The sequence below is a fragment of the Perna viridis genome, chromosome 14, assembly GCF_037379345.1.
Source record: "Perna viridis isolate PV_CMFRI_1.1 ecotype Kerala chromosome 14, ASM3737934v1, whole genome shotgun sequence".
In the NCBI taxonomy this organism is placed as follows: Eukaryota; Metazoa; Mollusca; class Bivalvia; order Mytilida; family Mytilidae; genus Perna; species Perna viridis.
Window position 1 is genome coordinate 17,927,664 of NC_142458.1, and position 14,046 is coordinate 17,941,709.

At 31.6% G+C, this 14,046-nt stretch overlaps 1 protein-coding gene across 1 annotated transcript; it reads right to left on the reverse strand.

Moving 5' to 3' along the window:
* Positions 1-7,265: 7,265 nt before the first annotated feature.
* LOC148598467 (uncharacterized) lies at positions 7,266-11,457 on the reverse strand. Its single transcript, XM_088561260.1, has 3 exons — positions 11,341-11,457; positions 10,190-10,288; positions 7,266-8,018 (listed from the first exon to the last, which is right to left on the reverse strand). The coding sequence occupies exons 1-3, from the start codon at positions 11,413-11,415 to the stop codon at positions 7,872-7,874; spliced, it is 321 nt and encodes a 106-aa protein (XP_088417386.1). The 5' UTR covers positions 11,416-11,457; the 3' UTR covers positions 7,266-7,871.
* Between the last annotated feature and the right edge of the window lie 2,589 nt (positions 11,458-14,046).

Here is a 14,046-nt window from a genome sequence, read left to right on the forward strand (position 1 = left end):
GAATTGCTCATTAGCTTTTGTTACTTTGTAGGTATGATTTTAGTTACTTTATGTTTTTTGGTGTGTATGTCTGTTTTCTATGTCTGGTTTTTGTCCCTGGATTAAATTCTTTTGATTACCGTTATAACCTTGGTTTTCTTGATTATTCTTTGTGACGGGTTTGTTAAAATTGACTTAAACAGATTAAAATGATTTCAGATTTTTTGTTTTCTTTTCTTTTTTTTTAAATAAATAAAATATGCTTTTGGTATGATTTCTAGACCATTATATTTGTGACTTTTTCTTTATTTCTCAGGAACCAAACGAACTACCTTTTCCTCACGAGGAGACAAAAGGGTTTTGGGTCTTTAACAATACACAAGGGAAATGAGTTTTTCTGTGAATAACAATTTATTATGCAAACAAGGCGTATCGTAGCATATTTGATCGACACGAAAACATATAGTTTCCATCTTTTATCAAACAATATAAACTTTTCGCATGGAGTTAACAATGTCTACAGTTGTAGTTAATGTAAAGAAACAATACATGCGAAAATCAATCATGGAAAAATAAATGTTTTCTATCATTTTATTTTTCTTTTGTTCAACTAATGCTTATTTGATGTACAATATAAAAGAGCTCATTACAATATAGATTTCATTAATTATATCAGCTACGGTTTTAGTAAAAATTGTTGAGGGTAATTTGTATGAGAGAGTAATCAAGGGAACCATTACCCTGCATCGTCTGCAATACAGTCGCATCTCATAAAAATGATATATTTTTGATAATTTTTATTGAAATCGCCATTGGATTAGTGCATTAGCTTAAAAATGTTAACTTTATACCAAGTTCAGTAACTTGAAGAAAAGCAAAGATCTTTTTTTAAATTAGCAAAATTACAAAATTCAAATTTATTGACGATTATTTCATGTATTGCATTAGGCAGAACTTCCTGGTGCTGGATTATGCTTTCTATTTTGATTTTCTTGAAAATAAGTATTTCATGTATTAATATTCGGATCTACCCATGTGTTAGGTTCTAATGCTGATAGGAGGACTCTATAAATATATTTACATCATACAGCAAATATGAAACAAAACAAATAATGATAAGAAAACAAACAAACAAACGAATAAAAACGAAAACAACAAAAACAATAAAATAAAACCAAACACAAATAAACAATGTAATACAAACCATAAAAGAGAAACGAAAAAGAACATTAATACCGAATGCAAAAGAGTATTATTTTCACACTTGAAATACCGTTTGAAATAACTAAAGGCAAAAATTGAAAACGGTATAAATTAACCCTATTCATGCAGTAACAGAATTATCTTTGTTAAGATATTAACTTTTAGATAGAGCGATTTAATGTGACAAGTTTGGGAATTAAAATTGGTTCTGTGACGAACACTACCTCCAAGTTTTAATTTAAAAAGCAGATTGTAAATAAGGTGCGTCCAACGTTGTGTTTTTTTTATATAATGAATCGAAAATAGTTATGCTAATTTTCCAAATTCTGCTCAGGAGATCAAAGTGTTTATCAATGAAGTGATAATAATGAAATTTTAAGTTCCATTAGCACACACACACACACGCACACTATATATAATAAACATATTTAATCAAACTTTTTTTAGGTTTACAATACATTTTGGGTTTGTAAAAGGATAGATAACAGATGCTAAGTGGGAAATAAGGGTAAGTTCTTGCAAATCATCAACATTTAAAAAAAATACGAATGAAACTTCAACACACATGGGAGGAAATTCATAACTATAAGTAGCCAACAAGAGGATACAAGTACAAGACAATTTTTCTATTGTAGATGTATAAGAATTGCATGCTAACCATCAAGTTCGGTAGGTTGTTTTTCTGGTAAGACATGAAATATAACTGAAGATGATTCATCTTATCTGTTAGATAGAGATAGATCATGTTCCTCAATCGAATTGTGATAACGACCATAACAAATTTGTATTGATTTATACCAACAATTGCAGACCATTTACCCACCATAAAAGCTTATTTGACATTCTACTAAGTAGGTTAGCGTACAATCAACTGTGAAATTTAAACGCTCTTGATTGGACATTATACATATTTGAAAGTAAAAATAATCACATAAACTTTCTATTACCATGCGTCATCTTTATATATGTTTACTTCTTCGTATGAAGCGGTCGAAAGTGTGTCAGGTTTCTCCATTTATACAAAGTGCATTTAAGAACATTAAATATAAGTTATTTTTGAGGTAAACATTAACCTTTCGAGAAAAAGGAAATTTCGTAGAGCGTATGTAAAGAAAGAAAAAGAGGTCCAGTATACCAAGTATTTTAAGTTTTTATAGTTTACAAACTTTAACCATATTTTTCAAATTGATTTTGTTTTCAAATCGATACATTATAAACGTAGACATTGCGAATACATATCATTTGTTGCATGTATTAACGTTAGTTCTGTGAGTCTGATGGATTTATTATATCACGAAGCCAATTTCAACATATCTCATCAAAATTTACTGAAAGAAAACCCTTTCTTTTCTATCTGATCTTAAACTTTGTAATATTTAGAGACAATTAGTCGAAATCCGAGCTATTCAATCCAAGAAATTAAGAAGTAAACAACTTTACAAATTCACACGAGACGATGTACACACATCGGAAAATACAGAAATACATGATATTTTGTCATAGGACAAACCTACGCCTAAAAGGTCTCTCGTAACGCTGATTTAAGAGAAAATCCAACTAAAAAAAAAAAAAAAAAAAAAAACACCACTACAATTGTCAACCTCTCATCTTTGGCTGAAACCAGAGTTTTATCTAAAGGTTTGAATTTTTGTCCTACTCCTAATAATATAGATGAAGTTCAACTTGAAGATGACCTAGACATATTTGCTAGATCTCTCAGGCTCAGAGATCATTTTGCTAATAAACAGGAAGACCAGGATGTGAATCCTGATAGTTCTGACTCCGACCAGGAAGAAAGTGATATATACACACGAAAATTCAAAAAGAAAAATCCATGGGCTCCTAAAATGAAAAAATATGGCACGCTAAAAATGTTATTGACGAAATAAAATAGATGTCAAACACTTATCCAACAACAACATTCCATCTTTCTTCAATATCACGCCCGACTAGAAAAAAAGCAATACAGTCTTGAAAAACCGTGACGATATAGTTATAAAACCAGCAGACAAAGGCAGTGCCATAGTGGTCATGGATCAAAATAACTATATCTCTGAGGCAATGTGTCAACTTTCGGAAGAAAGATTTTATAAAAAGCTACCAAGCGACCCTACTAAATCTTTTAGTAAAAATCACTTCAGAATTGAAAAAAATGTGCAAGGACGACAGCATTACTGAAGACCCGGATGTTTTTACCTTCTGCCTAAAAATTCACTAAAAAGATATCCCTAGACGGCCCATAGTATCAGGTATAAGTCACCCGACCAAAATTCTGAATCTGTTGATTACCATCTCCGACCCCTTGTTCGAAAGTTCCCGTCATATTCAAAACACACCACGGATTATTTGAGAAAAATGGAATCAATGAATCCTTTACCTCCTGAAACACTTCTAGTCTCCCGTGATGTCACTTCACTCTATACTAATATCCCACACGATGACGGTATAGAAGCTTGGGAATCACGAGATATTTTGGACCCACCTACTGAGTGCCTAGTAAATTTACTCACTTTCAACGACGAACACTACCTTCAAATCAATGGTACAACTATGGGAACAAAAATGACTCCTTCATATGTTAACGTCTTCTTGGGTAAATAAGAAAATCAAAATATTTCAACATTTTTATCGAAATCCCTCTTTTGGTTTCGGTTCATCGATGATGTCGACATGAAATGGACTGAGTCTAAACAGAATTTAGACAATTTTATCACACATGCCAACAACGCTCATCCATCAATCAGATTCACCCATGACATTTCTGAAACTAAAATCACATTTTTGGATACTACTACGTCTCGAAGAGACGGTGAAATGTCAATGGATCCTCACAGCAAACCAACCGATAGGCACCAACACTTGTCTCCCAATAGTTGTCATCCAAACATTGTACTAATAGCATACCATACAGCCAGGCACTTCTCATACAAAATATTGTTTTGGACAAACATATAATTTGGAATAGGGCAGCTATTTTATTCCTTTTCAGGTCTTTGTATTTGCTGTGGTAATGGAACAGGAAGAATTTATTAAAATGCTATTTACTGTTTGTTTTTTAACAAATCGGCGTTTGAAAAATTCTTCCGATTAATTGAAAGACTGTATCTAAAGTACATCTTTTAACTTCATTGATAATTTGTAGGTAATTTTATCCTATTTGTAGGTTGATCGCAGTAGGCCATGTGAGCTATTGCCATCACTTGGCATCTGTCGTCGTTTTCGTTGACTCTCTTCCTCTGAAACTGTGTGACCAATCAGATCTCGGTATGAATGTTTCTTACGGTATTCTTCATAGTACTGATATGTCTATTTAAATGATAACCGAGCTTAAGCTCCGTAGTTACTAATTTGAAAGATGAATTCATTTAGCAAAACTGGTATTTACCTTTGGATATTTCAGTTCAGCAAGGTTAAAGGTCAACTCTCTGTAAACACTGAAGGTAAGGAAACAAGTCAGTCAGCATATAGAAAAAAACTCCCACAAAACTATGAGTGACATCAGGTGCTCTGAAAATAACATGCCCGTTACACCCGTACAAACATGAAAATACTAACAAGCAAAGTAACTGACAACTTTGTTGTGATTTTACATGTATTTGATACACAAAAGCCACAAACGACAACAAAACAAACAAAAAAGAATCAATCTCAAATTTTCTCATATATATGTAGATTTTAACATTTTCAGCACTGAGAAACCTAAATATGAAAACAAAAAATAATCAATAATGATAATAATTAAATCAAATAAAAAATATGACAGCCGACTGCAACGCATCTGTAACAGATTTTAAGCACTCGAAATGTATTTGCCATGAAGAGAGAAAGTTATAAGAAAAAAAATAATCGTGATTTTCTTTAGATTTAATCATGTTTTCGTCGTCAAGTTGTCACTTTACTTCTCGAAACCTAAAAGTATTTTTAGCTCGACTTATTTTTTTAAATATTCATATACACGTATAATCTATGTATCTACATACTTTTGATTAAATAAAATAAAAACAATACCTTTCTATATCTGTCAAATATGTTGGTCGACCCCAAATGGACGGAAAACGACAACTCAAGCCTTAGCTTTCTATATTTTACTCGACATAACGTGAACAACTATATTTTCCTAGTGAAGCCGAGCATTGCTCGTCTATTTGAGTTTACTTTGTTGTTGTTTATTTTGTTTGTTTTTGTTTTGTTTTGCGTGTGTGTGTGTGTGTGTTGTTTCTTGTTTCTTCTTTTTTTCTTTTTGCTGCTGATGAGGAGTTACTCATTGTAACACGTATAGATATAGTTTGTAGTCTTGTACTTGCCAATCAATCAAGTATTCACTTAAGTATATAGTCTTTATAAAAATCGGATAGGATAGAATGTAATTTATGTGGCCAATAATCCCTAAATTTACTTTCATTTCTAATTCAAATATAGTAGAAGACCACATAACCAGTTTTTGTCATTCGCTTTTTGCACTTTCCAAAGATAAAACTTACAAGTATATAGAATGTGACTTTGAATTTTGCAAGAGTTATCGATCTTGAATTTAAGTTTTTTTTATTAATTTAAATGGGAGATGAATGTATGTTTTTTTCTTAAAAAAGTGCCTCTCTGTGAATGATATATACAAATATGAGCAAAATAGATGTCATGCAATTATTATATCACTGAACATTTTAAGATCTTGTTGTTTTCAAGTCATGAACTGTAATTTCTTATAATTTGCAGCATGTCCTATTACAACTTTCAAGATTGCCCCTACGACGTCAAAATCTCGCCTGCTGTTATAAAGATTTAATATTTAAGAAATTGTTTTCAGCAATTTTTTGTTCAGGAATTAAGCGATGTAAACAAAGTAGCCAGTACTCATCTAAATAAAAAATTATGACACAAGCGATTAATGCGACAGTTACATGTATCATCAATATCCTTTGGATTCAGAGCTGAAAACCTATTGTCGGGAACACTGCGGCCTCATACATGTTAAATAAGTCAACAAATGTGTTCATGTCTAAAGCGCCATCAACAAAGTTGAAGTGATAAATACCATTTATCGCAACCATAACATCTGTAGTAGTGTTTGGATTTTCAATGAATCTTCAACCTTTTACAGGCATCTTACTAAAGGCTGACTGTGTCCGTAGTTTTTGTGTACGCTTGTAAGTTTGAAGCCGCTATCAACCTGGAACCCCCATTTAAAATCGTTTGATCCGTCATTGTATTTACATGTAGTTGAGTTCAGTGATTTATCACATTTACAGGCTTCATTATACAACGGCGTTTTAAAATTGATTTATCAACTTAGTTAATCTACAAATAAATCAATTCTTATTTAATATACATTTGAAATTGTCTTTTGTCGAGGTCAAACAAAAATGTATGAATTTCTCAATTCCATACCCTAACATTTTTGGCTATTTCCAATTAGATGTATAAAAGTGAAATGTCTCACCTTGAGCCTCAATGTAAAATTCAAATGAGCGTTCAACCTGATGTAACATACATGTATTGGTTCGGAAGGTTTTGTTTTGTTAATTTATTAATTTTACGTGTCACGATATAATTGACTTTTTATTCAATAGGCTATTATTTGTTGATGAATTTTATTTATCTTAAAATTCTTTCAAACACGATTGTGTATTACGCTAAAAATGCCATACATGTTTTGGTTGCCGCTTTGAATTCGACTTTTTGGATTATTTCTCTGTGTTGATTTTGTGATTGGGATGGATACGGTCAGCGATTATGAAAATTTATACCAACGTTAATTTCCTTACCCTAAAAACATTTTTTCATATGTTCACCGTTAAGTGTACATTATAATTAGCTCATTTATTCATTGTATTGATTGTGTATTTAAACTGAGTAATCTAATTGGATGGTAGGAAATGACCGGAATGACAAAGAACATTTGATTGGATTCTTCGATTTATATTCTTTGTGCATGTTGGTAACGTGTAAGTAATCATCTTTGGATGCTTCAATTCATCGTAAAGAACGGTGTTTTATTCCTCGTCTGTGCAACTCATTTTTTCATGCAACGGTCACACTTTATGTTTTCAGATTGTACATGAATTTGATATCTTGGACTAATAAAATGAACCAAGTAATAACTTTTTATTTGTATTTGACCAAATTAGTCAATATATATATATTTGTATGTATATAAAGTCTAAAGGAATCTGCCAACCCGCAAACTTAATGGGTATCGGATCGTCCAGTCATGACGATGCAGCACAAACAAAAATAATACTGAAGAAGTCATTTGTTGACTGAAAATTTTGCCCATTATATACTTTATTATAGTGTGTTAACATCTTTATCGGTATCGTTGTACAATCCTTTAGACTTATATATAAATGATTCAGTAAACAAAAAGACGCCGCAAGCTTAACAAAATAAATTAAAACTTATAACACATAAACACATTTATTCTGTTTTGGTGGCATCATACAGTACTATAGAAGTACATGTCTATGTGTGAGTGACTCATGCGTCATACAAGTATGTGTGCAAGGCTTCCGGTAACAATCAACGGTCCTAACTTCCTTCGCAAGAAGCTGAATTGAGACAATTGAAAGATACTATATTGATAAGTTCTATGCATAATGTTGGCCAGGTGTTACGATCTAGAAGCTTTGTCGGCAACATTAATCAGGTTACATACTGAATAAAATTTAATACATATTTAAAAAATCAAGTCATCACTTTCCTTGCAGATTTGATCCAAACATTACCCTTTTCTCCTGTAGATTTCCATTCAGTTTTAGCCGTTTACCGGCGTCGGTTCCTTTCACGAATAATCTTTTATGTTCATTCCCTGGAATTCGGGCTCCTAGAAGTGCATTGTTCTGTAAAGAAATGACCGTTATTAGTATATTTCCATAGTTCATAAAATTTTTATATGACCGAATAAATGTGCCATTTTGAAAATATCCGTTTTGGTTTGATGAAAAATACCAAACGAAAACAAATTGATTTAGTAGGAACTGATGATCGATGTAAGGCTAATATTGAATAGTCAAAATGTAATTCGGAACGGGACCAGATTTGAACTAGAAATCCTTCCAATTAAGCAGCTGTACTTTGATTTTCCTGAGACGATTTTGGAGCATTTGCGATTTCTTCTTAACAGTTGACTTATACAATAAATGACGTCCATTTCATTTCTTAACTTTTGCATTACATCTCTTCTATGCAGGGAAATTTTCATTGTCCCAATTGATCCTATTTCATTTCCCATCATCTCAATTGCCACTCCTGCACCCAACATCACTCATGTTTCAGCCGTTATTAATTTTCACTTTTCTGCATTCGTAAAAAACAAGGATTATACATTGACATAAAACTCATGTATTATTTTGTTTTATTTAATACCCATTTATACAATTTGTACATGATAAAAATAGTCGTTTTATCAATTTTACATAATCAATATCGATTACCCATTTTGCCATGCCCTATACAATGGTACGTACTTGTAATTTAAGTTGAATTATATGAAAATTTGCATTTTGATGACATTATTATTCTTTGAAAGAGACACGGGAACTAAGATTCTAGCGGAAGTCACAAGAATGTCATCCAGGGACAAAGACCACAGATGGAAAACAGATACATACAACAACAAAAAAAAAGCATAAAACAATCAAATTAATATATACAAAGTAACAAAAGCGAATTAGCAACTCGAACTCTATTAGAAAAATGAGCATGGACTAGGTGCACTTTTAAATTAATTATTTTCATAAAACAATAACAAAGAATATCGTTTTACAAACTTGAAAACTGCTAGCAAATCTTGATAATGAATACCTGCGCACGATTCCCACCCTTGCTAGTAATAATGTAGATAAAATATGAGCAAAGTTTTCAAAGGGGGTTGATGTCGAATTCAGTGTGAAATACAATTACACTACATGTAATACCTTTATAAAGCTTCAGTAAAAAGAAATCATGTTGCTGCAATAAGTAGTTGCAGAGAATACGGTACCGAAACAAATATGTACGATCGAACAAGCAACGGAAGGACATTACTATCACTATATACCTCGTACAAAGCGTAGAAAGCTAGTATGATTAGATTGAGCACCCCCGTGAAACAGTAATAACAATATGATGTAGATAAAATTCAATTTTTACATTTACTTCTTTGCCGGAAAAGCCTTTTCTAAATTCCCGAACATGATTTCGAGATAGTTATGTTAAGTGTTAAGATGTTAACTAGGTTTTATACAAACAATATAGAGAATTTCCTGAACTTTAGCACAATAAAAACTAGACAACATTTTTTTTTTTTAATTGATAAGAAAACCTATATTTTCCTTAAAAAAATATGGATATTCGAACCTTTTTCATGCTATGTTCTTCAAAAGACTTTATTTTTAAGGTAGTTTACACATTATATTTAGCACAATCAGCTAATAGAAGGAACAAACTGTAATATGCATTTGTAAGATGCTCGGTGTAATAGGTATAATCTACCTAAAAGTTTACAGAAAGCAAATTGCAAAGAGTTTCAATAGAACAGGGGGAATATTTATTTAAGACACTTTCCATGTAGACAATAGGCAGATCCTGGGATATGAGTGGCACGTAAAAAAGTTATCTTAACTATATTTTGTCAAATGCAATGTTAAACTCATCTTGATGTCAGGACGAAATGGGAACCCTTCATTTTCGAAAGTGAATGATTCTGAATATTTGCTCAAAGGTCTAAACAAATCAATTGAACTGTGAACATATCAAATAGTGATTTCTTTAGTGCTTTATATGCAATAAATTTCATTCTTACCATTTCAGTTATAAACCGACATTCATTTCTTATAAATTATTCATTAGTGATCTAGTATGAAATAAAAGGCTTAGAAAATAAAATCTGGCATGTGCCTCTCAATGTATGGGTCTTTCATCGTCATTCTCTTAGATTGTATGATCATTCATTTTTTATGAAGAACAGCCAACCAGTTACCTATATACTCAGGATTGAATGTGGAAGTGCAACAAGTCTATTATCACTTACCATTTTCTGGTACAGATAGTTAGATGCAACTCCTATTCCTTTTCTTAAATGGTAATGATTAGGTTGGTACTCTGATATACTACCTTCCCAGTTCATATCCTAGGGAATAGACGTGTACAGTAGAGTGATACATTAAAGTACTGTTGTTCATATTCTAAGTTCTGTACTAGAGGGTCACTGTTAACGTATTAATTTTCGCAGATTCTGTCAAGTGAACATATTTGCGAGTATCAATTTTCGCGATATAAAAAATGAAAAGAGTTATATAGTATTGAAAATTAATCTTGCGGTTGCTACTTTGCAGACTTTCAGTCCACTACGAAAATGGCGGAAATAAGTACATCGCAAAAATTACGTTTACAATATTCGCGTGAATATATATTATTTTTGTATTTTATAGTTCCATTTAAAATTTTGTATAAAATTAGAAAGTCACTCTATCCTTGATTTAAAAAAAATAATCTTTTAATGTTGACGAAACAAAGTACATGGCAATAACTGCTCAGATTCTGAACACGTATTTCGGTTCGAAGACTCTTGTAACCAACATGGACTAATATTTTTTGCTGTTTCCCAAATATAGATAATAACTAGATTAAATGTTACAGAAATACTTACGTGTAAAATTTGTTTTTAATATGACATAATTAAGTGCGTATACCTAAGATTATATTTTTCATCTTTCTTTGTTGAATTGTCTTTGTTAATTAAAAAAAATACCAGTTTTATATATTGTAAATATCGATATGCTGTACACGTGTTTCCAGGAAGGAGTAACCTTTCATTAACAGCATTAAAATCAAATGTGTAGAAAGGTCATAATCAAAATATTAGTTGTATACAAGAAGGAAGTACTCATAACCAAAGCTATCGAAAAAGAAAGCCAAATCCATCACCAAGAGGTTCTACCATATGCAATGAAAAGAATGAAGCCTCGGTGTTGTACATATTTTAAAATTTGGAATACTGCAAAATTTCATAAATAGGGTAGATAAAATATGATATTATGCGGGATCAGACCGGTCTGACTACTGTTAAGCATTGTGTTTAGCTCTTGGTTTTTGCTTTAACGATAAATATGCAGTATTTGAGCACCTAGTCAGAAAACTGCGATAAACTTAATTTTGACTTGATATGTATTTAATACTTACGGTTGGATAAGCATACCCTGTTGCAAACATAAATGACACGGCAATACATTTAAAAAGCACGCCTGTATTTTCCATGGTATCGTGGTACAAGATAATGGATTCAAATTAAATGAGGAAATCTTTATATAAGCGAGTACACTACAGATACTCTATGGAATATTCAAAATTCTAGGTCGTGTTTGACACGCGTCATTTTGTTTGACATTATAACAGAAGATATCAAATAATTTGCAAATGGGATTGCTTATACCATAATCACAGCGGTACGAGTTCGAGTCCCGCGGAGGGAACGACCAAAAATTTGCATCGCAAATTTGACAGTACAAAAATCGTTGGGAATTTTTCAGACCTTTCTTTACGTTTACATATCTTTCCTGTATCAATTTTGCTCCCTTTGTTGCTACGTCAATTTATTCATTAACATTTATATGAAGCAGAGCAACATGTGGATCAAAATTTTATTTGTTTATTTGTATATGTTAATATATGGTACGACATACAAAACCATATTCACCCCCCCCCTTTCCAAAAAAACAAAAAACAAAACAAAACAAAAGTAACCAAACTACATAAAATTAAAGATCATCAGGGTCAAAACAAAATAATTACGCAGTTAAGACAATTACTCTACACAATTGGAAATACATCTAGGGAAAACTCATTGACAAAAACACCCAGGCAGATCTCAACAAATTCCGGTGATTTAACTAATAAATCTGCATTTCATTTAACATTTTGGTAGTCACTAATAATAAATAATTGAACTTACTAAACCCAGAAGTTGAAGTAGTGATCAAATCTGTAGTATAACAAGAATAAGTATGGTGAATATGTAAAAGAGACAACAATTCCACCGGCATGAAAATGTAAGACCAACGCCACTTATTGCTCTTCGAGGAACGACGAGGAAACCCTCATACTGACTTAAGATACCGCCCAGAAAAAACTATTTTAACACATAATCAACCAAACTTTTGGTGTATAAAGTGACCACTAAAAGGTAAACAAAAAAGCCTATGAAAGTATATGATAGAATCAGAAGTTCCATTAAACATTATTTTTCAAAATTGGTTCGTTGCAGTCTTCAACTAAACCAAATCCACTGGATGTGCATTTTATTGATTTACGCAAATACACGAATGGTGATATAGTGAACAATATAAAAGAATGTTTATGGCAAATTCTCGTTACAGTTGACTTTTCGATTTTCTTCAAATTGTGTTTTATATATTGATATAAAAATAGAGTATAAATTAAATAGACAGCAAATGTTTATATATAGTCATATTAAAAACACGCAGCTCCAATGAAATAGTTAGTGTTTAATAAGCTTTGAGTATCAGGATTCGTTGTTTATTTTTTTCATATTATGGCATTGTCATGATAAAGATTAATACTAAATACTTAAAACATAAGATCAATCTAAATGTAAAACAATTCTACACATGCTGTTTACCCTACCGGTTCACCTGGTCCATGTTCCAAGTTTTTAGTGGAGTCCGAGTTGCTCATTTGCTTTTGTTACTTTGTATGTATGATTTTAATTACTTTATGTTCTTTGTTGTGTCTGTTTTTCATGTCTGGTCTTTTTCCCTGGATTACATTCTTTTGATTTCCGCTATAACATTGGATACCCTTGATTACTATTTTAGTAGTTTTTTTATGTAGATATACACGGAAGTAGACGTAGGGTACGGGACATAGCTCATGATGTCATTGATATGTTTGGACCATATTAATTTACTTTTAAACATTCACCATGAAAACTTTTGGAATCGAATGAAATCATCCTTAGTGACTCAGATGCTTACATAAAATTTGTCCTAAACATTTTCATAAACGTTCTCATCATTTGAAGAGTCATGGCCTTACCCGGGGTCCCACCTCTTTAAGTTTGAATAAACTTTTCTATGAATTTGTATCAACAAATTTAGGAAAAATTAGGTTTCATTAAATCCAAATATTTATGGAGCAGGTGTTTCTAGAAACGCATAGGATGCTTACCCTTCCGGTGCACCAGATCCATGCTTCCAGTTTTTAGTCCGAGTTACTCATTTACTTTTGTTACTTTGTATTTATTATTTTTGTTATTTTATTTTCTTTGTTGTGTTTGTATGTTTTCTTTGTCTGGTCTTTATCCCTGGATTACATTCTTTTGATTTCTGCTACAATCTTGGTTCTCTTGATTACTCTTTCTATGTTTCACAAATGTAGATCACAAAACCATCAACTGTGTTATATTGATTAAAGAAATAAAGTACAATTTTTCTTCTTTTTTTTTTGTCAACTAATTGATTGAATTTCATCTTCATTTTTCATAACAACGCTTGTTGTTTTATGATACACAATTTCGAGATATATTCAGGAATTCACGGTGCGTTTTCCAGCTTCAATTCCTTGACAAAATAATTTTTTCTGTGATTTTGCTTAGTCGTAAATAACCTGTTTTGTTTATTTCTATGACCGTTGGGGTCTAGCAGAACATTATTCTAAAAAGATCAAAAGAAGTTGCTAAATATTACCATCAATGTATAAGGTAGCGAAACACAAAATGCATATTGAATGAATTAGAATAAAAATTCAAATGTAGTTACAACACTGTAAAACATTCATCTACCGACCTATTTAAAACTGATTAATTTACTACCAAACTTTTATGACAATTAATCAATATGCGATGGGTATTGCAGGAAAGTAGTACAACAT

What these genes read in the sequence shown, in the direction of transcription:
- LOC148598467 (XM_088561260.1), bottom strand. Translation starts at nt 11,415, where the DNA reads ATGGAAAATACAGGCGTGCTTTTTAAATGTATTGCCGTGTCATTTATG. An exon ending in CAGGGTATGCTTATCCAACC is followed by an intron (nt 10,289 to 11,340) that starts GTAAGTATTAAA and finishes TCTATTCCCTAG; the next exon opens with GATATGAACTGGGAAGGTAG. An exon ending in ACTATCTGTACCAGAAAATG is followed by an intron (nt 8,019 to 10,189) that starts GTAAGTGATAAT and finishes ATTTCTTTACAG; the next exon opens with AACAATGCACTTCTAGGAGC.